The sequence below is a fragment of the Perissodus microlepis genome, chromosome 14 (assembly GCF_051167445.1).
Source record: "Perissodus microlepis isolate ML-2025 ecotype Zambia chromosome 14, ASM5116744v1, whole genome shotgun sequence".
Lineage (NCBI taxonomy): Eukaryota > Metazoa > Chordata > Actinopteri > Cichliformes > Cichlidae > Perissodus > Perissodus microlepis.
This window is the reverse complement of record NC_140474.1, coordinates 22,151,789-22,172,957: the sequence shown is the minus strand read 5'-3', so window position 1 is coordinate 22,172,957 and position 21,169 is coordinate 22,151,789. Positions and strand designations below refer to the sequence as shown.

Here is a 21,169-nt window from a genome sequence, read left to right as displayed (position 1 = left end):
CCTGTGGTCTTGCGTGTTGTACCCTGATGCTCAAACAGGTTAATACACCATCACCAGGGTGCTGCTCACATTGTACTAGACGCTGAGGAAGATGCACGCAGCTGGGTGGACTTTTGTTTTCTGTCTGTGCTTCAACTGTGCGTCTTCAATTGGTAAGTGACTCTGTGGAAGTCTAAAAAGTATGAAACTACTCTAATCAATTAAAAAAAAAATAAAAGCAAAATGTGGATTGAAATATTTTGGCTGAATATTTGGACTTCTGACCCAGTGGATAGTTCAGAAAAATATTTTTAATTAGATTTAAGATATATTAATTAAACTAATCAACTAACATTCATGAGATTGATTATTTTTGCATTTATTATTTATAATTGCATTTATTAAAGGAAATGTGAATTTCATATGCAAAAGTATTTAGAAAGCAAGTCTAACTCACAGTTTACCATCCAACTGATAAAAGACAATCAAACCTAAATCCAACAGTCACGAAACCTAAAGGAAATACAAAGGAAACTTCTGTGATATGTTTTACTGAAACATAACCAGAGATCTTTCTTGTAAAATACAGTGTTTGTGTCTTTAAAATACCTTTTAAATACCTACTACTTGCTTTGACACTTTCTTGTTTAATGCACTGAAACAGACATATGTTTAATTGTACTTTAGGTCTTTAATTACCTAGATATGATTGTTATACTGTTTAAATATGTTTAAAACTTTATTTATGTGTAGCTGGGTTGTATAAGATTGTTAGTGTCAAGGTCTGTGCAGGCAGACCATGATGAGTGGAAAGTAATGGACCCAAATGCAGATTAACAAAACGTGGAAACGGAACTGGATTATAACAAAAGTTGCGCCTTTTATTGAGGCCGGAAAACAGAACATGAACCAAACACTCCTGCTTCTTCTTCCCTGTCATAATCATTCACTTTTATTGAAGAAATGAACATGTCATGAGCTCTGAATACCTGCAGTATGGAGGGGTAAGAGGTTGTTCTGTTGGCTCTTTGATCATCTGACCATGAGATGAGTAACCTAAACTTTCTATTTTGTTTCATTTTTCCCTTTATGATGAAGAATCCTGTGAACATTTAGGAGAAATTGGTGAAGAGCACAGACTGAAGGCTCCATTTGGTTCATCTGTGCTTCTACCATGCAACATTCAAACAAGCAAGTTCAAATGGGTGACGTGGAACTACAGTGGCTCAGGGCAATTGCTCAATCTCTCATCTGAAGGGCACGTTACATTTTTTGACCCCAGAAATGGCCGAGTGAAAGCCTTTCCAAACCAGGGCTCAGATGGGAACTACTCTATCAGAATTGATGATCTTGAAAAGGCTGACATAGGATTTTACCACTGTATACAGGAGGGAAAATGTGTTCGAGTAGTGCTGGATGAAATAGGTAAGTGGATTTTTATTTGTAGATTTTAAATTAATTTAGTTTTGAGCTGTAGAGTTTCTTCATTTTGAATAACAAATCTCAAAGCCTGACAGGCAAAAGGACAAATCAATAATCTATTACAATGATGTACTCTGATACATATCTAGTAAAACCGCTGCTCTTCATGCAGGTACAGAAAGAATCACGTGGCTGGTGATTTACATCTTCGCTGGTGTGACTGCTCTATTTGTGGTGGGTGTTGGTGGCCACTATGGCTACCAAAAATGCAAAGGTGAGAACTTGCTGTGTCTGACTGGATTGTCAAGTGATTGTTTTGGAGGGTGGATTGGTCACAGAACCATTGTACCAGACAAAAAATCATTAAACTGCCAAACTGCAAGATAGCCCATGTTTATAGTCCTGTAGAATATGTATCACAGAGAAAATGTTTTTTTTTTTTTTTTTAATTAACCCATTGTTTAGTTTAAAAAAAAAAAAAAAAGTTGTTTCAAACCGTAATAAATTAGCTAATGATTCCAAAATAAATAGGATCTGTTGTCCGACAGCATAATGCTAAGAGCACTTTTAACACAAACAAATAAAACAATAAATGTCAGACTACTGGAATAACAAATGTGAAATCTAAAATAAAATGTATTGTTTGTTTTTGTACAGGAGAAAACAGGTGAGAGGCCACAGAATCTTCCTTCTATAATTAATCCTCAGAAGAGGGAAAAGAGAAAAAGAGCAAAAATGAAAATACTGAAAAGTTACTAAATTACAAAATTCTATAAATAAAATTATTCATGAACTAACTGCAATTAACGACATCTAAGGTTGCAAAGCCATTTCTAAAGCTTCAGGATTTCAGAGAACCACAGTGAAAGCCATTATCCACAGACGGAGAAAACTTGGAAAAGTGGTGAGCCTTCCCAGGAGTGACCGCCTAACAAGAAGACTCCAAGATCACATTGACCTCATCTAGGAAGTGAAAAAGAAAACAGAACATCATCTCATGAACTGCAGGCCTCACTTGTCTCAGTTAATGTCAGAGGTCATGATTCAATAATAAGAGATATTGCTCCTTATCACAACTGTTTGGTTTGATTGAAAGTTTTGCTGCTGCCGCACAACCAGTTATTAGGTTTAGGAAGCAATTACTTTTTTCACACAGGGCCAGTTAGGTTTGTATCATTTTTTTCCTTTAATAAATGAAATCATCATTTAACGACTACATTTTATACTTACTCAGGCTACCTTTGTGTGATATTGACGTGTTTGATCTGAAACAGTTTGACAAACATTCAAAAAGAAAAAGAAATCAAGAAGAGGGAAAAACACTTCTTCACAGTACTGTATGTATATATGCTGATTTTGTTTTTTTTTTTTGTTTTTTTTGACACTTCCCTTTCACAACCCACTGTGGCTTATGGTTCTAATTTAAACTCTTACAGAAACCTGACATTTATGCAGTGTGTGCATCCACGTGTAAATTGCATTGGCTTCTAAAAGAGAAGGTTTGCTTATCTGTTGTTTACTAAAATATAGCAAGTGACAGCAACCACCAAATAAAACTAACAAAGAAAAGAAATATGCAAGTTATATATATTTCAAACATATTAACTTTACTTGACACATGATTATACACTCAATATGCATGTTTTTTTTCACAACGGATTATCCAAAACCAAGTTTACTGGGTTCTGTCAAGATCAATAAGTTCAGCTGTTCAGTTCAGTGTTCAAAAAAGGAAAAATAAGTTTTGTACACACCTATTTGCAAACCATCTATCAGTTTCTTAATTTGTAGGGGAAGCAGACATATACCAGAAGAGTTTAATCTGAGACATTCCTTAGCTGCTGCTTTTAACCATGTTGAATTACAATATGTCTCTCTCCTTTTTCTCATTGCACTCCTATTACTATGCAATATTTAGAAAAAAGTGAGAACTGTATAAGTCAGCTGGGTACATTAAAGTTGCAGGTGATGTTTCTGTGTGTGAGTTTCAGCAGCTTCGTGCAAACCACCAGTTTTTATTCATACACTGTATTTTACCATAATGAGGACAGTGGTTTCCATTTCTTGGCCCTGAGGCATTAGTGCTAGCAACAACCACCGTCTGTGACCGAGAGGGCTTCTTACTAGCTGTTGCTGTACAAAACTCTCTGTTAAGGTGGAGCTGCTAAGATGTGACTTAATTTGACATATTTTGCCTCGATTTCTAGTTACTATTTCTTTTTCTCTGTCAGCTTTATAGGTCTCTCTTGTTTCTCTGTCGATTTCTCGTTGAAGTCATGATTGTGTTGCTTCACCAGCAGTTCCCCTCTGTGATCAATGGAGATTCAGTTAACTAACGGTGGGGTCACTGCTCCCCCCATTCATAGCCTTCTTTTAGTGGTCCATGAACAACTCAGCCCAAAAAGGTTTTAATACCATAAGGACCTTCACCCTTGTTATGTGCCACCTCTTTGGTTCCATTACCTTTGAATCATTTGCTCTAATTATCAGCTCCACATCAGCGTCAGAATTTCCACAGAGTTTAAGTGTGGCCAAGAATGTAATTCTTCCTGTCGTGGGATGTTATCATGAGTCACTGGCATCCTACAGTTCAGACAATTCCTTATAAGTGTTGCTGTTAAGTGCAGCTACTTTCAATCCAGAAATGAAGTGACTATCTGGGGGGGGGATTGGGAATTTAAAAGACATCCAGTGGTGAGCTGATGTGGTTGTGATTTCTGGGAGAAGGTTGTCATTGGAGAAGGGAGCCGGAGATCGACAGACGGATTGGTGCTGCGGCCGCAGTGATGTGGACGCTGCACCAGTCCGTCGTGGTGAAGAGGGAGCTGAGTGTAAAAGCGAAGCTCTCAATTTACTGGTCGATCTACGTCCCTACCCTCACCTATGGCCACGAGCTGTGGGTAGTGACCGGAAGATCGAGATTGCGGATACAAGCGGCGGAAATGAGCTTCCTCCGAAGGGTGGCTGGCCTCTCCCTTGGAGATGGGGTGAGAAGTTCTGGCATCCGGGAGGGGCTCAGAGTAGAGCCGTTGCTCCTCCACATCGAAAGGAGTCAGCTGAGGTGGTTCGGGCATCTGACAAGCATGCCTCCTGGGTGAGGTGTTCCGGGCAGGCATGTCCCACCGGGAGGAGGCCCTGGGGCAGACCCAGGACACGCTGGAGAGATTATATCTCTCGGCTGGCCTGGGTCTGACCAGTTTCTCTCTAACTCTCCCTAAACATATCAGGTAACTTTAAGATTATGGCATTCATATTGGATGGCATATTCATTTCTGAAAGAAAACCAATGGCATTACAGCATGCATGTCGAAACAAGACAAAAGCCTTCAAGACTTTAATATGCTCAGGCTTAATTGTCAGCCAACCAAGTGTTTTCTTCATATTTGCAGTGCCTTTTTATGCTCATTTCCAAAATATTCTAAAAGCATCTTTGCTCTTTGATATCCTGTATCAGCTGGCATGTGTTGACAACTCTTGAGAAATTCCTTAAGCTGTCTTTGGGTATATTGCTGCAAGTAATACAAACAATCCACACTGCTTACAGCCGTACCTTCGACACTACTCAAATATTCTGATAAATGTTCTGTACTCGAGGTTTTCATCAAAGATGGGTATGTCTCTGTACAGCAATGACAATGAAGACTGTTGTTAAAATAACAGAGCTGTAATGCTCATTTTCATGATGTTCATTCATTTCATTCATTAAAATTGCTTTGATCAACATTTGGCTGTATAGGCATAGGCATGCTTACGAAGACCCAAGACTGTAACGACAAGCTGACAAACATGTTTTACCAACAACAATGGAAATGCTGTCATTTGGTCCAACATCAGCATTACCCTTTATTTATAGTGGCAACCTTATTATCACAACATCCATTGTTATCACTATCATGATTATCATAGGCTTTGTACTGTTTTTTGACATCAAATAGCCACTTTCCTATTTTGCGCAATATCTCTTTATTACTGTGCGTTTGAGTTTCAAACCATTCATTTGTTTCAACATTTTCAGAAAGCTTCAAATGCTTTCTGTTTGGCTGACCTTTACCAGGTTCATTGTCCACTGTAAATAGCAGTTTTCACATTAGTCATTATAATAATGAATTACTGCAAACTCCTTTTTTAAAAGTTGTGATAGGATTTAAATGTCCTTGTTGTAAGAAGGTCAGTCTCTTCCAAAGATCTTGAAACAACTTTAATCCTACCGTGACTCCGTGACTTCAACGGAAGCTCTAGGGAGTTACCATGTCGGACAGATCCTTCTCAAAGAATACGTTTTTACATTTGTCAGTGACACTTTTTAACTTGATAGATAAAGTTTATACAAAAGTCACTCTGGCAAAAACTGATTGCAGCTTCCATCTTGTCACAGGAATGTTGTTTGTGGCTCATGATGACTTGTTATCATTCATGCATTTGACACATGTTTCGCATATTATGGGCCAACAAATCATTTATAGCAGTTTAAATACTGGAATTCACTTTCTGGCACAACACCTGTTGTATAGAGATTTTGAAACAGTGTAAAACACATCTTCACAGTGACACCTGCTGGGCAATTTGGCAATCGGCACATCTTTAAAAAAAATTCATAAAGGTACAAGATGAAAACAAAAACTAGCAAGTCTCTGGGACGATTTTACCAAAGCGACAAAGGGTATCTATATCGCTCTTATAATTTTGAAAAGAGCTTTTCAAAAGGTGTTGATTGTTATACTCTTTAAATGTAATGAAGGTTAAGGTGTCAAAAAAAATAAAAATAAGGGAGAGCGAGCAGCATGATGGGTTGGGGAGAACACACATGGAAGCACGAGGGGAACACGGGAACAGAAATGGGAGACAAGATATGGACATGATGCGACATGACAGACTCAAATAGGAAACAGGGAGTCACATATCTGCAAAAAACATGGAAACAGAAATATGATTAAACATAGAAGCAAAACCAGGACTAAACTCAATACTAAATGACAGAAAACTAAAACAATAACACAAAGAAATCACAAAACAGCATAAACTCAAAATGCCGGGTCAGTTGACCCAGAACAATGACATAAGAAGAGAAACTTTAGTTAGACTTGTATTTTTGACTGATCCACCTCATGTTGTGTAGCCTTCTGAATTTTATACTTATTGGGCTACATGCTTGTTTATTACATAGGATATACAGTACACAGAATCAACATTCACATTTTTTAACTGAAGTGTTTAATTATTTGAGCCAAAGTCAATAAGAAAGTTACAAACTGTCCATATATGAAACGTGTATACTTGCTGCATTTATTGTATTTTAACCATACATATCACATAACACTAAACACCTGGATGTGTAAAGCAATGCCTCTGATTTTGCCACCCCATCTGTTTCCCATGCCACTCTAAGCCTTGGGTACGCACAGAATGTTTTTGTTCATTGTGTGGTTGAACTCAGCGCGGTTCTAAGCTTCGTTTCTATTGGTCGCTTGGGTCACTATTGCGCGGCGCAAGCATTAGAAAAGAATGGGTTTCGGAGCGCAGCGCTGCGCATGTGAAGATTTAGGAGAATTTTGCAGCATGAGCAGACTGAGCATTTCATTTGGCTCATCTGTGTTCCTACCATGCACTGCTCGGCCAGCCAGTTCCAACTGGGTGACATGGAGCCACATTCCCAACATGTTAAGTACCAGGACCCCAGAAATGGCAGAGTTAAAACCTTTCCATTTTGGAGCTTGGAGGGAAACTATTCCATCAGAATTGATGATCTTGGGTTAACAGACCTCGGATGTTACTCCTGTATACAGGGTGAAAACTGTTTTCAAGTGGTGATGGTTGAAGTAGGTAAGTGGATTTTTATTTGTTTAAGTTAAGTTGAGCAGCACCCTGCAGTTTCTTCCTTTTTATGGTCACAAACCTCAGGCTCAACGTACACAAAAGGACAAATGAATAAGCTACTGTTTCCTATGATTAATATGTTGTAGAACCACGTTCAGGTACAAGGAGGGGCATGCAGACGATTTACATCTGTGTTAGTGTGGCTGCTCTCCTTCTGCTGTGTGTTGGCGCCTACACCTGCAAGAAATGCATAGGTGAGAACCTGACATGTCTGACATTCTCATTCAGTAGAGATGGTAAAAGAATCTGGGTGGTTGAATTGCTAAGTGGGTAAAATTTACCTTACAACATTGATTATAAAGCAATATTGTAAGCTTCCTGTATATAATGATGTGACTGTTGACATTTTTATGTGTATTTTAAATAATCTGTGTGACTCAGGCAGAAACATAATGATAATGATTGTGTTTGGGAAGTGTAAAATAAAATCTTTTCTTTGTTTGTGTACAGGAACAAAAGGGTAAAGGACAACAGAATTTTCCACTCCTACATGTTCATCTTCAGCAGAGGGGGGAAAACAAACAAAAACTAAAGAAGAAAAGCCTAAAAAGAACGCAAAGGAATAATGATAAAATATATTCAACAAATAAATTAATTATTCACAGCTAAAAAGAAAAAAATCATTGTTAATTCTGCTCTGTTACTTTTTCGTTTTGTATATAATCCAACTTAATTTGATTTCTTGTGGTTACTTTTTCTTTTAAATTGTTTTTTGGTGAACTGTGTGTTCCATCATTGTAACACAGGTCTATGCCTTACTTTCTGGTTGAATCATTATTATGTTCTGTGAACTGTTTTGTTTTGGACTATTATCAAATAAATCAAAGAAGAAAATTGCAGGATGATGTTCAATGGAGATACAACTTCCATTAAACCATAAATGGAATTTAAGGTTTAATGCATTAAGTCATATTTGTATATAGCCTATAGTGTAGCTCCAACACCCTCGAGCTCAGAAGGAAAGTGAATGAGGCCACGCTGTTGAACAAAACATGCTTCAGAATTATTTCCATATATCACCTGTACTCGCTGGTTAACGGGACACACAACAACAATCCAAAATAAAGAATGAAATTCACACCTCTTTTGTTACACAGCATTTTGAGATCCCACTCTACTTTCTAGTCTGTCACTTTGGACTGGCTTCAGGTTTTTCTTTATTCAAGGATTAAAATGGGGTTTTGGCAGGCAAACACAGTCCAAACATCAGTGACAGAACCAATCAAAAGCTATTTTATTTTTCATTTTCTCTCTGTACTTGTTGTAAAAAATAAATAAATAAATAAAAAATTAAATAAAAAAAATACTGCCTGAACTCACATAGACATCTGGCAGCTGTTGTGTGAAGGTTAATAGAGCAAAGCATTTTGTTAGATGCATGAAACTGTTGGTTTTGTGGTTTTCTTCTGTGAAGCTTAAAGGGTTTACTAAAGCATTGCCAGGTGGCAGCTTACATTGTTAGAGATGCTGATGAAGATGCACGCTGCCGGGTGGAGTTTCGTTTTTGCCCTGTGTTTCATCTGTGTGTCTCTAAATGGTAAGTGATTTTTTCAAACATTTAAAAAGTGTCAATACATGCTAATAAAATTTCATGTCACAAAAATCAGTTTTGCTAAAAAATTAAAAGAAAAAATACTACAACACCAGCAACAACACAAACATCAGCTTTTAAAAAATATGTATTGTACATTATTCTTTTGATTGCATATTTTTGGTTATATGTTTTCTGAGCTTCATAGCATTGTCTAACATGTCTAACATATTTTTAGAATTTAAATATATGTTGTCAAAATTAATGGTGACATCCAAAATCATTTCAAATTGTATTTCAAAGCAATAGCAAAATAGAGAACCGCATCTGCTTTGTCTGGTTTTTGATCTGATTTCCATCTTCATCTTCATCTTGTACTCCCAGCTGATATACTTTCAAAATTGTCTAAACTTGATAGGAAGAATAAACATGTAGAAAGACCAGTGTTTACAATTAGTCTGAAATTATACTAAAGGTCATTTGTGTAATTAAGTGATTAAAACAGTAATTAAAACATTTATATTGAGATAGCAGGGGTGTCTGACTTAATTCATATTAATTAATCAATTACTGTATTTTTTTACAGTAATGCATGCAAAGTTTTCTTGAGTCGGTGCACCAGGTGTCTTCATTAGTGTGAGCTCTGAGGTGTGCAGAAATTATTCGAAAATATTTTTAACTGTATATATATTCCAACATTTTTCCTCAATAAAAAAGAAAAAAAAATAATTTTTTTAAATATAGTATCATAGGGTCAGTTTTTTCCTGTTATGTAGGCAGGTCATATGAATGGCCTAAATCAGCTGTATCATTGAAACATTTTATTTTAGCTCGCCTGCTGAATTCCTTCTGTCAAAATAATTCATACATTTTAAAAATGTACTTTTTTTTAAAGTTTATTTGAAAACATAAGAGTTGCGAATAGCTGCTGTAAGGATGAAAAAGAGGTTCTTGTGTTGGCTTTTTTTCATCTGAATATGAAATGATCATACTTGACTGTATTTCATTCTTCCCTTTAAGATGAAAAATCTTGTGGGGATTTTGAAGACTTCTGTGAGAAGCTCAGTATGACCGTTTCAATTGGCACGTCTGTGTTCCTACCATGTAACCTTCGACCAAACAGCTCCAACTGGGTGACATGGAGCCATGCTGCCACAAAGCAGGCAGAGATGGTCCAGCTTTCATCTCAAGCGCATGTTAAGTTCCTGGACCCCAGAAATGGCCGAGTCGAAGTCTTTCCAAACCAGCAAAGAGACGGAAACTACTCCATCAGAATCAATGGGTTTGAAAAATCTGACCTAGGATGTTACCACTGTCGACGGCAGTGTGTTCAAATGCAATTGCCAGAAACAGGCCTAAGTAAGTTCATGTCTGTTTGTTTGTTTGTTTGTTTTTTAAAAAACTATTCAACATGAAGGAGCAGCCGGGGTCACAAACTTCACAGCCTAACACAGGACAAATGCTGTTTCCTGTTGAAAACATCTCATAAAACCACAACTTATCATGCAGGTTCAAGCCAAGGCTTCCAGCCACTGATTTCCGTTGTTACTCGTGTGGCTGCTCTCCTTCTGCTGTGTGTTGGTGGCTACTGCTGCTACAAATGCATTTGTAAGGAAACATTATGTCTGACATTCTCCATCAATAAAGAGGTAAAAGAATCTGGTTAGTTGGGGATTGATTAGTAATTTAACACCTGTTTCATTTATATTTCAGCTCACTGTAACAACAAAACAAAGGCCAGTGCAAACAGTCCCACAACTGCAGGTAGTGAGGGTAAGCATTCATTTCAGATCTTGTAATGAAATGAAGGCCAGACAAAAGAACATTTCCTTTTGTCTGGCAGCTCTACAGAGAGAAAAATCTTTTTTCCTCAGACTTTTGTACAACAGATACTTAATAATTCATAATATAAATGTATTTTTAAATGAACCCCAACCAGTCTAAAATTTTCATTTTATATTGTCTAATAGCCTGATGTAAAAAACAAAAAAACAAAAAAAGACAAAGCAAAAAACACACAAAAAAATGCAGGTGCATCAGGGAAGAAAATAGGTTAGACTACTGAAATAATTTTCTTAGACTGTGGCTTCTTGGGCAATATTGCAAGCCTCCTATATGTAATAGTACTTTTGCTGTGAGTTTCAAATAATCAACAATTATCAGTCAGGCAAGAAGATACAATGTGCACTATATCTGGGAAATATATGATAAAAAACCTTTTTTTTTTTTTAATGTACAGGAGCAGAAAAATGAAGGGCTACTGAAAACTTCCTCCTTCTCACTTTCATCTTCATAAGAAGAAAAAAAAAACCCCAAAGAAGATGCAGAAGACAAAAGACAACCACAAAGAATTATTTAGCTAATTGTGCAGATAAAAAAAAGAAAATTAGATTGTTAACTCTGTTGTAGCATTAAGTTACCCTGATCTCATTTCTTGCAGTTTTTTTCCTTACAAACGTCATTATGTTTATAAAAGAAATAGAAAATAAATCAGTGTAAATTCGCACAGGTAGTTGTCTTCCTTTTTCCCTGTATAATTATAAAGTAGGCAAAGGTGAACAGCACTTAATGTCATTTTTTTTCTATACATGTGTACCAAGTAACATCTACTTTTCACTTCTGAAATGAGACATGGGGGTTGGTCTTTTGTTTCACACCTCACTGTGGTTTATGCATAGCTCTAACTCTTTGATATTATATTGAGACCCAACTTTCTTGCACTGTGTGTGTGTATGTGTGAATTGATTGCAGTGGCTTCAAAAGAGAAGGTCTGTTGTAAAAATACAGCAATTATAGTTGACACTACAACTACAAAAAAACTAAGGTAAATAAAAGAAATGTATATGTTACATTCAATTAAAACATACACGGACCTTATTAACTTCACTATTCATTCCCAAAAAGACCTAATCAAATTTGCAGTTTAGTGTCATCTTTTCACTTTTAGTTTTAAAGACCTCAGCTGCAGCTTGGAAATTGGAGGAGCATATATGTAATTATATACTCAGTATAATGTTAGCAGATAATACAGAAGCCAGTTTACAGGCTTCATTATAAGAAAAAAGTTCAGCTGCTTATGAACGCAGACGGACATACAATCCTGCTGCTGCAGTATGCTATTAGTCGTCATTTGTCACATGATGAACATCACACACTGATTTCATACCATCAGTGACTTCCCCATACTGTTTTGACTAATATTATATCAATTAAATAAAAAATCTAGTAGCAATAATCAGTGGAGGTACGCTTTTCCTTAAGACTAACTCATATCTGTGTTTAGCCAATAATACATCTGAAACACTTTCAGGTTCAGGAGATGAATAGGGAGAGAAAGCAAGCTTTTCTCAAAGGAAGCTGCTGTGCTTGATTCTGATACCCCAGTTTGGGACATTCATGTCAAAGTCACAGTCATGGTATCCCCACCTTAAAGGTCATCAGCACTGTAGCAGACTAATGTCAAGGTTTTATCCTAAATATTCAGAATTATTTATCAGAATGTGACCAACAATACAAAACAACAGTTCTGTTTTTCACTTCAACAGGTCACACGAAGAGTAAATCCCAAGAGAAGTCCTGACTTGATCTGTAGATATATTAGTGATGGAATAATTCTGTTTTCTTTGCTCATTTGTTTTTGACTTTTTTAAAGTGATACATGTTGCATCTACTAACTATATAAATTTTACTTCCCACAGGAAGTAAAATGCACTGCACGTGTGGGAGTTGTTTTTATTAAAGTTCATCAAATCATTGTCTTAGATAGAAATTAGTTATGTCGTGATGATATCCAGAAATGGATCCTTAGAGCACTAAGGTAAAAATGTATATTGCTTACATTTAATAAGAGGTTGTTATAATAATGTGGTTTGTAAGAGATCCTGTTACTGCTTTTATAAAGAGTAATGTAAAGAGAAAATATTTTAATACATGGCGGAGTTACGGTTTTATATAGATTTATGGTTGGATTGGCAACTTTCCCTCTCAGTAAGTTTTAATTTCAATAAAAGTAAAAATAGAAAAAAAAAATCCATCTACTTTTATTGTGAAGGTGCCTAGGTCATGTGTCCAAAAAAGGACCAATAGAAATAGAGAATGACTTTAGTTTTCGGAAGTCGAGGAAGTAGCGTGTCGCCTTCGAAACGAGAGGACCAAGTTTTTAAATGAGCTGATGCTCTGTAAAGTTTTATAAAGACTCTGGCCGCAAACATTAATTTAAGTGTGCTCTGCGCTGTTAAGGTCAGTGTTTCACGTGTTTAACTGCTCGCACGGCTCACCACATTCAGTTTTGTCGGTTATGTCCAAATCAGCGAAATGGAGCCCAAAAGAAAACGAGTCAAAACGTCTGCCCATCTATCAGCACAAAAGCAAACTAATTCAAGCTGTCAGAGACAGCAGCTTCCTGGTGGTCACCGGTGAGACTGGCAGCGGGAAAACCACACAACTCCCACAGTACCTGCGTGAAGCAGGTAAGCTGGCTTTTACTGTCAAACAGACATACTCAATAATTCTGCACGTAAATTCACCATATAAGTGCAGTGAACCTGAACTGAACCGTCGGAATAGTGCGACGTGTGGCGACCATTAAATGAAAACGATGACCAACTTTCGTCTGTTTGTTGTTTCCAGGTTTTTGTAAAGATGGCAAAATTGGCATCACTCAGCCGCGCAGGGTCGCTGCCATCACTGTGGCCCAGAGGGTAGCCCAGGAGATGCAGTGCACTCTGGGAAAGGAAGTTGGCTATCAGGTCCGCTTTGATGACTGCACGTCACAGGTAAAAATACATAAAAATCCAATAATTATACTACTACTACCAATAATAATAATGTATCCCCTGCAGAAAATAGGTGTTTTCAGTACTTTTTTTGACACACACTTGTTTGTGCCTGAGCCAGGACACGGTGGTGAAGTACATGACAGACGGCTGTTTGCTGAGGGAGGTTCTGGCAGACCCTGCACTCTCTCAATACAGTGTTATAATCTTGGATGAAGTCCATGAACGCAGCCTTAACACAGTGAGTCACCCTCCTCACCCAGAGTAATTAACATCATGTTGTTGAGACACTGACACACAACAAAGCTTATCAACTCCCTTAAACCAAAACCTCCAGTCCTCAAACACAAACAAACAAACGAAAACCAAACAGCTAAATTACAGCCTTTAAAAAAAAATAAATAAATAAATATATATATATATATATATATATATATATATGTATATGTATGTATATATATATGTATATGTATGTATATATATATGTATATGTATGTATATATATATATGTATATGTATGTATATATATATATATGTATATGTATGTATATATATATATATGTATATGTATGTATATATATATATATGTATATGTATGTATATATATATATATGTATATGTATGTATATATATATATATATGTATATGTGTGTGTGTGTGTGTGTGTGTGTGTGTGTGTGTGTGACGTCATATCTGTGGTGGGCCAAGGTTCACATGCACCCATCATGGGCGCTAGGGCTGCCACAAACAATTATTTTGATAGTCGACTAGTCACCGATTATTTTTGCGATTAGTCGACTAATCAGATCATGCATCCATTGGACGTAAAACATACAGCTTATTGCACCAGCATGCATCTGCTCTTATATAACTATCATTAGCTTACAGCTTGAAATGTTTAAGGTATGTGCTAACTAAAAATAAAGACAAGATGATAGTTTATTAAATTTTAATGAAATTTGCAGACTGTTTCGGTGGAGTTTAATAAACTCAGCCGTCTGCTCCTTGCTATTTAAAATATAACAAGACACCGGAGGACATTCTGGAGCATCTCACACTTCTGATAATCAGTTGTCTGCTTGATGTTTATTAAGCTGTGTAAAACTATTACTTTAATTTCAGCCAAACCGATTTACTCAGGAACAAATAAAATACTGAAAAAAATTTAAGTTATCTAAGTGACTTATATATCATGTTTAACCTGAGTAGCGAAAGACGGCAGTGGGTTTGAAAACGATTTGCCAGGAGTCCGGTGTTCTTACGGGCTCTAGTGAGCTCTGCCCCCGGCTAGCTATCCGAAAACGTCGGAGCACTTTTGAAAATATGTGGTGTCTTGATAAACTGAGCAGATATTTGATGTTTACACAGCTACATTCTTGCCTGAAATATGTTAAACGTTTATTTTGTGACCCAGAAAGAATAATAACAGTAATATTAAAACTAATTAGCTGCCGCCATTGTTGGAAACTGAGCAGGGCCGCGCTATGAATTCTGGGACACAGCTTCTTCTTCTTCGGGGTTTAACGTCAGCTGGCATCCTTGTACATGCAGTGCTGCCATCTCCTGTTTCAGTCCGTTATTACACTCTTAAATCCTACTACTTACTCCTGTGTCTTTTGAGATCTTACAAAGCTTCAAACGACGCATCAGCTATTAAATTAGACGTCGGCGATTTTGATAGTCGATGTAATCATAAGTAGTTGACTAATCATGGCAGCCCTAATGGGCGCTTCACGAAAAACTGTTTTTAATTTGGTCCAGTGAGTCAGTGTGTCACCCAGCCTTCCCCGATTCTAACATGGGATGATTATTCAAATTAGTCTCACCTCTGCATTTCCACAGAAGTCCTGCTACAATCGTACTCTGCAAATGTTTTGGTAGTTAGAGGAGCATGCACTGTGTAGTCTTTAAAACAACATAGAAACATTAGATTAGTTAGAACTCATCTTTCAAGATAGCAAATATACAAAATGATTTAAAAACAACATAGGAGACTGAAACGCTGAATGGGGTAAAGAGCTGCACTAAAGTTATCCATTCAAACACTGCCACCTTTTGGTGAAAGTTTTTTTTCCCCGTCTAAGTTTGTTTCTCTGTGTGTTTTATTACAAGGACATTCTCCTGGGTTTAATAAAGAAAGTCTTCACTGACCCAGCCAAGGCCACCAAGGGCCGATCCTTCCCTCTGAAGGTGGTGGTGATGTCGGCCACTTTGGAAACTGACAAACTGTCGGCTTTTCTTAGTAACTGCCCCGTCTTCGCTATTCCTGGGAGGACGTTTCCTGTAACCTGCACGTTTGGGTCGGCTGTTGGACCTAAAGATCTGGAAAGCACTGGTTATGTAAAAGAGGTACTCAGGGTCATCTGGAAATCAGGCACTGCTTTCCCTGCATATTTCTGCAATTGTTATATAGCCAATAATAATTATTAGTGATTAGGTAAGCTTAGATATGTTGTAGATTGATGTGTTTGGCTGGCGTTTATGAGATTTTACACCTTCTGCTCCACAGGTTGTGAAAGTGGCTCTGGACATTCACACTAGTGAAATGGCTGGGGATATTCTGGTGTTTTTGACAGGCAAATAATGATTAGCCTTCATCAAATATCAAGACTGCAACATACTCATTAATAATAATAACAATAGTAATAATAATCAGACACATTATTTCCTTTTATTTTGACAGGTCAGTCTGAGATTGAACACGCCTGTGACATGTTGTTTGAGAAAGCCGAGTGCATAGACTATCGCTATGATGTAACAGACCAATCAGTGGATGGCCTTCTCATTTTGCCCCTTTACGGATCCATGCCGACTGGTAACCACACACAGTTGTGTCAGATTGAAGCCAGTGTCAGCTTTGTGTGGTATTACTGTGATGTCATCTTCTTTTCTTTCTTTTTTTTTTTTCCTGTCTTAGATCAACAACGGCAGATCTTTCAGCCACCACCTCCAGGAATAAGAAAGTGTGTCGTGGCCACAAACATTGCTGCAACCTCTCTCACCATCAATGGCATAAAGTGAGTAAAGACCGTGGGTCCAGTGGTTTAACAGTCTCTCTCACACCTTTTTGCAAACACATCGTCATGCCATTCTTGTCCACATTTAGGTACATTGTGGACAGCGGCTTCGTGAAGCAGCTCAACCACAATTCGAGGGTGGGCATGGATATCTTGGAGGTTGTGCCTATTTCAAAGTGAGTTTCTGAAAAAATTAAGTCATTTTAGACCTGCGTACAGCTTTAACAGAGACTTGATGTATCTTTTTTGTAATCAGGAGTGAGGCGCAGCAGAGAGCGGGTCGAGCTGGAAGAACTTCAGCTGGGAAATGTTTCAGAATCTATACCAAGGAATTCTGGGAGACGTGTATGCCTGAATACACAATTCCAGAGATCCAGAGGACGAGTCTGACCGCTGTGATACTCACGCTGAAGTGCCTGGGAATTCATGATGTCATCAGGTATATTTTTACCTCATTCTGTCTCAGTTTCTTATTCAGTGTAGTTTAACTAACTTTGCCTTCCTGTTGTCACCGATTTATTCATTAACAAGGTTGATTTGTTTTTAAGGTTTCCTTATCTGGACTGTCCAGAGGAAAGGTTCATACTAGAAGCACTAAAGCAGCTCTACCAGTTTGATGCCATCGACAGGTGAGTACAGTGGATTTAAAAGTCTACACACCTCTATAAAAGTTACATTTTTTGCAATGTAAAATAATGACAGCAAGATAAATCACTTCCAAACTTTAATGTTAACTATAAGATGTGCCACCCAATTAAAAAACAAACATGAATGCGTAAGTGTGTACACTCTTTTATAATAAGTGATATGACTATGGTCAAAACACACCAATCACCAATCTGCCATCAGTTGAAGTTCAGCTGTTCTTGTAGGATTTTGCTTACATTTACTTTAGTTGCATCTTACAAGCTGGTCCACAAAGAGCTTACAAAGCATCATCGTTGGAAGGACAAAACTTTAGGTCATTAAATACACCACAAAACACAGCAAAGATTATCATCAACAAGTGGAGAAAATATTGTGCAAATGTTACTTCTGTAAATATCCACTCAATGAGCACTCAAAGTGCTTTCTACCACAAGTTTCATTCATCCAGTCACACGCACACATACAGTGATTTTATGTATTACTTAAGTGCTTTATAACACTCACATACACTTTACGGATGCACTGAGGGCAACTGAGGGTTAGGCATCTTGCCCAAGGATACTTCGACATCAGGACTGGAGGAGTCGGAGCAATCCACCAACCATCTGATTGGTAGATAACCCACTCTACTGCCTGAGCCACAGTGACATTACTGTGAAAAGGACTACAGGAGCATTAAAGGAGCTGCTGGAACTTCTGGCAAGAACTGGTTGTTCACTACATGTGACAGCAGTCCCTGTGGTTAAGGATGGCAAGATGGAAGCCTTTTCTTATAGAGAAAAACATCTGATCCCAGCTAAATTTTGCATACATTGAACAAACATGAAGTCTTCCAAAAGTGTGTTGGAAAATATGTTATAGTGTGATGTGGCCAAGGCTGAACGTTTTGGTCATAATTCCAAAAGGTTTGTTTGGCAGAAAAAACAGCATTGCACATCACCAAACGAGCACCATACCCATGGTGAACCATGGTGGTGGCAGGAACATGATTTAGAGGCTGTTTTTCTTAAGCTGAGACTGGAATTTTAGTCAAGTGGGAGGAAATTACAAACAGTTCCAAATATCAGTCATTTTTGTCATAAAGTCTTCAGGTGTCTGCTAGAAAGATGAAGAGGAATTTCACCTTTCACCACAACAATCCAAAGTATACACCCAAATCATCAAAGTAATGGCTTTACCAGTAGAAGATTGAAGCTTTAGAATGGCCCAGCACGAGCCCAGACCTAAATTCAATGGAAAATCTTTGAAGTGACCCGAAGAGGGCTATGCACAGGATACGCTCTTGCAATCGGACAGCTTTGGAGCGCTTTTGCAATAAAGAGTGGGCAAGTTACCAAGTTAACAATTGCTGTGCTGACTCCTACCCAAAAAGGACTCAAATTTTGTATTAAAATCAAAAATGTCAACAAAGTGTTAGTGTTCATATTTATGCAACTAGATTATTGTACTTTAAAATTGTTTTTATCTAAGTTTATATTGTTTATCGGTTGAATTATATGTGTTCTAGATCACATTAACCGTGGAAACGATTCTGAAATGATTTATCTTGGTCTTGTGTTTTTTTACATCACGAAACCATGGCATTTTATCAAGGATGTGTAGACTTTTTAAATCCAGTGTATTGTTGTTTTTCCAGGGGCACTAGTGGCAGTCTTGTGTAAATTTCATGAGCTCTTATCCTCTTATCTCTTTGATGTTTGGGCTGTAGAAGAGGAAATGTGACAAAGCTTGGGGAGCTGATGGTGGAGTTCCCCCTACACCCAGGCCTCACCAGGGCCCTGCTCAAGGCTGCCTCCCTCGGCTGCCAAGACCTGTTGCTTCCTGTGGCAGCCATGCTGTCGGTGGAGAACATCTTCATCAGGCCAGGTCCGCAGTAAATTTTAATGTTGATAATTTAAAGGAAATGTCTTCTAACAGAGACAATAAGCTATACATACAATACAGTCCATTTATTTACTGGTATGCTGGTTTATTTGTGTATGTATTTCACATTCTACCAAATGGGGAAGGCAGGTGACATGGTATGAAATAAAGCTTTCAGCTCACAAAGTGTTGGCTGATCTCTTGTTCCCCTCAGGCCACCCTGATAAGCAGAAAGAGGCAGATAAGCAGCACCGAGCGCTGGCTGCAAAGACTGGCAGTATGAACGACTTTGCCACACTTCTCAATGTCTTTCAGTCCTGCAAATCCAGGTGAAGAAAATAATCGATTAGTACTACAAGATGCATTTCTATTTTCCACTTCTTCCTCTAGAACTTCACATTGCATGACTTTATCTGTGAGCCGCTGTGTGAGCCTCTTATTTGCTCTATAGTGATCGACCTTCAGCGTGGTGTAAAGAGTACTGGATCCACTGGAGGGCGCTGAAGTCAGCCTTTAGTGTGGAGACTCAGCTACGAGACATCCTCCACCGACTCCAGCAGGTAAAGCTTTTTGACATCACTGCGACGCTCTGCTAATTTGTTCATATTGCTTCTCATTGTTTGTGGATCTGCCTGCTTGCTTTCTAGAAAAAAGATTTCCCTGTAGAAACATTTGATGGCAGCAAGAGTGAACTCTTTAGGCGATGCCTCTGCACAGGATACTTCACTAACGTTGCAAGAAGGTATCTGAAATGATGCTATGCGGCCTCATTTGGGGATTCATTATATATAAAAGATAATAAATTCACGGTGGTTGTTGATGTATTGCTTTATCCCATCCCACATAGGTCTATTGGAAAGGTGTTTTGTACAATGGATGGCCATGGATCAATGGTTCACATTCATCCATCCTCATCTGTAAATGATTTTTAAAAATGTTTTTGGTTTAAATAATTCTCTGTATTCAAACTGCAACATAAACTTACTCTGAGTTTTTCTTGTGGCTTCAAGCTATTTGACCAGGAGGGAGAGCTGAACTGGGTCATCTTCCATGATGTGCTGGCGACATCACGGGTGTACATCCGGACTGTTTGTCCTATTCGATATGAGTGGGTGAAAGATTTATTACCCAAGCTCCATGAAGTGGACGCCTATGAACTGAGCAGTGTGGCGAGAGAAGAAGTTACAGCCGAGGAAATGACAAAATGGGAGTCCAGGGAAGCCGCCAAAAGACAATCAGGTTGTTAAAAGTAGAGTTTGAGGCAGAGCCTTCAGCTTTCAGGCCCCTCTTCTGTGAAACCAACTCCCAGTTTGGATTTGACTTCTCTCACCTCTTTTCATGTGTTATACACCACTCTAAATGTAATCATTCTGGTTCTGCAAGAGATTTATTCCTCTTAAAAGGGAGTTTTTTCTTTCCACTATGACCAAGTGCTTGCTTATAAGGGGTCGTGGGATTTTCTCTGTATTTGTGTAGGGTCCTTACCTTACACTATAAAGCACTTTGAGGCAACTGTTGGTGTGATTTGGTACTATATTAAATTGAAGAGGATAAAACTGAATTGTCAGAATATGTATTTATGATGTATGTATTTATTTATTGTTATAAATATTGTGGTTCTTGGTCTGTACTCATATTACTGACAGATACCATCAAAAATAGCTCAACGAGTGTGAATTTAAAAGGGTTAACCTGTGCGGTGCTTTTCTGTTTTGTTTTGTTTTTAAATCTTCCAGAGGTTTCTAATGAGGATGCAATGAAGAAGCTGGAGAAGCGAAACGACGAAACCACAGTGAGCGAAGCTCGTGCTCGCTACCTGCAGCGAAAGCAGCAAAGGCAGCAGAGTAAAGCTCTCTGATGTTTTTAAGGAAGTGATTCATACGCTGGAATACAAAGGAGCAGTTTTAGAAGACATTTAAATAATAAAATATGTAGTGGTAATAAAATCGCCTCTGTCTTCTTTAATCCCTCCACTTTACATGCTACACTGCAGCTGTGACTCTGTGTTTGCTTTTAAAACTCCTAGCTGACTGACTTGAGATACATTAATTTGGCTTGTT

The 21,169-nt window shown here is 37.9% G+C and overlaps 3 protein-coding genes across 4 annotated transcripts; all 3 read left to right on the top strand.

Moving 5' to 3' along the window:
- The first annotated feature begins 28 nt into the window (after nt 1-28).
- LOC146373926 (uncharacterized) lies at nt 29-2,703 on the top strand. Its single transcript, XM_084949713.1, has 4 exons — nt 29-152; nt 1,078-1,404; nt 1,574-1,675; nt 2,059-2,703. Exons 1-4 carry the CDS (start codon nt 92-94, stop codon nt 2,070-2,072), a joined length of 504 nt encoding a protein of 167 aa, XP_084805839.1. The 5' UTR covers nt 29-91; the 3' UTR covers nt 2,073-2,703.
- Nucleotides 2,704-8,739: 6,036 nt separating this feature from the next.
- LOC146373925 (uncharacterized) lies at nt 8,740-11,102 on the top strand. Its single transcript, XM_084951116.1, has 5 exons — nt 8,740-8,812; nt 9,827-10,165; nt 10,316-10,414; nt 10,520-10,579; nt 11,044-11,102. The coding sequence occupies exons 1-5, from the start codon at nt 8,740-8,742 to the stop codon at nt 11,100-11,102; spliced, it is 630 nt and encodes a 209-aa protein (XP_084807242.1).
- Nucleotides 11,103-12,906: 1,804 nt separating this feature from the next.
- dhx40 (DEAH (Asp-Glu-Ala-His) box polypeptide 40) lies at nt 12,907-21,055 on the top strand. 2 transcript variants are annotated; one of them, XM_084950897.1, is made up of 17 exons: nt 12,907-13,275; nt 13,436-13,581; nt 13,703-13,822; nt 15,694-15,930; nt 16,091-16,157; nt 16,265-16,396; nt 16,499-16,598; nt 16,688-16,774; nt 16,855-17,037; nt 17,147-17,227; nt 18,955-19,112; nt 19,324-19,438; nt 19,561-19,669; nt 19,757-19,851; nt 19,957-20,026; nt 20,120-20,348; nt 20,846-21,055. In XM_084950897.1, the coding sequence occupies exons 1-17, from the start codon at nt 13,104-13,106 to the stop codon at nt 20,965-20,967; spliced, it is 2,223 nt and encodes a 740-aa protein (XP_084807023.1). In that variant the 5' UTR covers nt 12,907-13,103; the 3' UTR covers nt 20,968-21,055. The 2 variants fall into 2 exon arrangements, with proteins under 2 accessions (XP_084807023.1, XP_084807024.1); XM_084950898.1 differs by lacking the exon at nt 12,907-13,275 and having other exon boundaries at nt 13,460-13,581; nt 13,699-13,822.
- The last annotated feature ends 114 nt before the right edge of the window (nt 21,056-21,169 follow it).

Excerpts from the sequence above, each read along its gene's own strand:
- LOC146373926 (XM_084949713.1), top strand. The coding sequence starts at position 92 with ATGCACGCAGCTGGGTGGACTTTTGTTTTCTGTCTGTGCTTCAACTGT. Across the intron at positions 153-1,077 it reads CAACTGTGCGTCTTCAATTG|AATCCTGTGAACATTTAGGA; the intron begins GTAAGTGACTCT and ends TTTATGATGAAG. Across the intron at positions 1,405-1,573 it reads AGTAGTGCTGGATGAAATAG|GTACAGAAAGAATCACGTGG; the intron begins GTAAGTGGATTT and ends CTCTTCATGCAG.
- dhx40 (XM_084950897.1), top strand. The coding sequence starts at position 13,104 with ATGTCCAAATCAGCGAAATGGAGCCCAAAAGAAAACGAGTCAAAACGT. Across the intron at positions 16,775-16,854 it reads GAGGTTGTGCCTATTTCAAA|GAGTGAGGCGCAGCAGAGAG; the intron begins GTGAGTTTCTGA and ends TTTTGTAATCAG. Across the intron at positions 17,038-17,146 it reads GGAATTCATGATGTCATCAG|GTTTCCTTATCTGGACTGTC; the intron begins GTATATTTTTAC and ends TTTGTTTTTAAG.
- LOC146373925 (XM_084951116.1), top strand. The coding sequence starts at position 8,740 with ATGCTGATGAAGATGCACGCTGCCGGGTGGAGTTTCGTTTTTGCCCTG. Across the intron at positions 8,813-9,826 it reads CATCTGTGTGTCTCTAAATG|ATGAAAAATCTTGTGGGGAT; the intron begins GTAAGTGATTTT and ends CTTCCCTTTAAG. Across the intron at positions 10,415-10,519 it reads CTGCTGCTACAAATGCATTT|CTCACTGTAACAACAAAACA; the intron begins GTAAGGAAACAT and ends TTTATATTTCAG.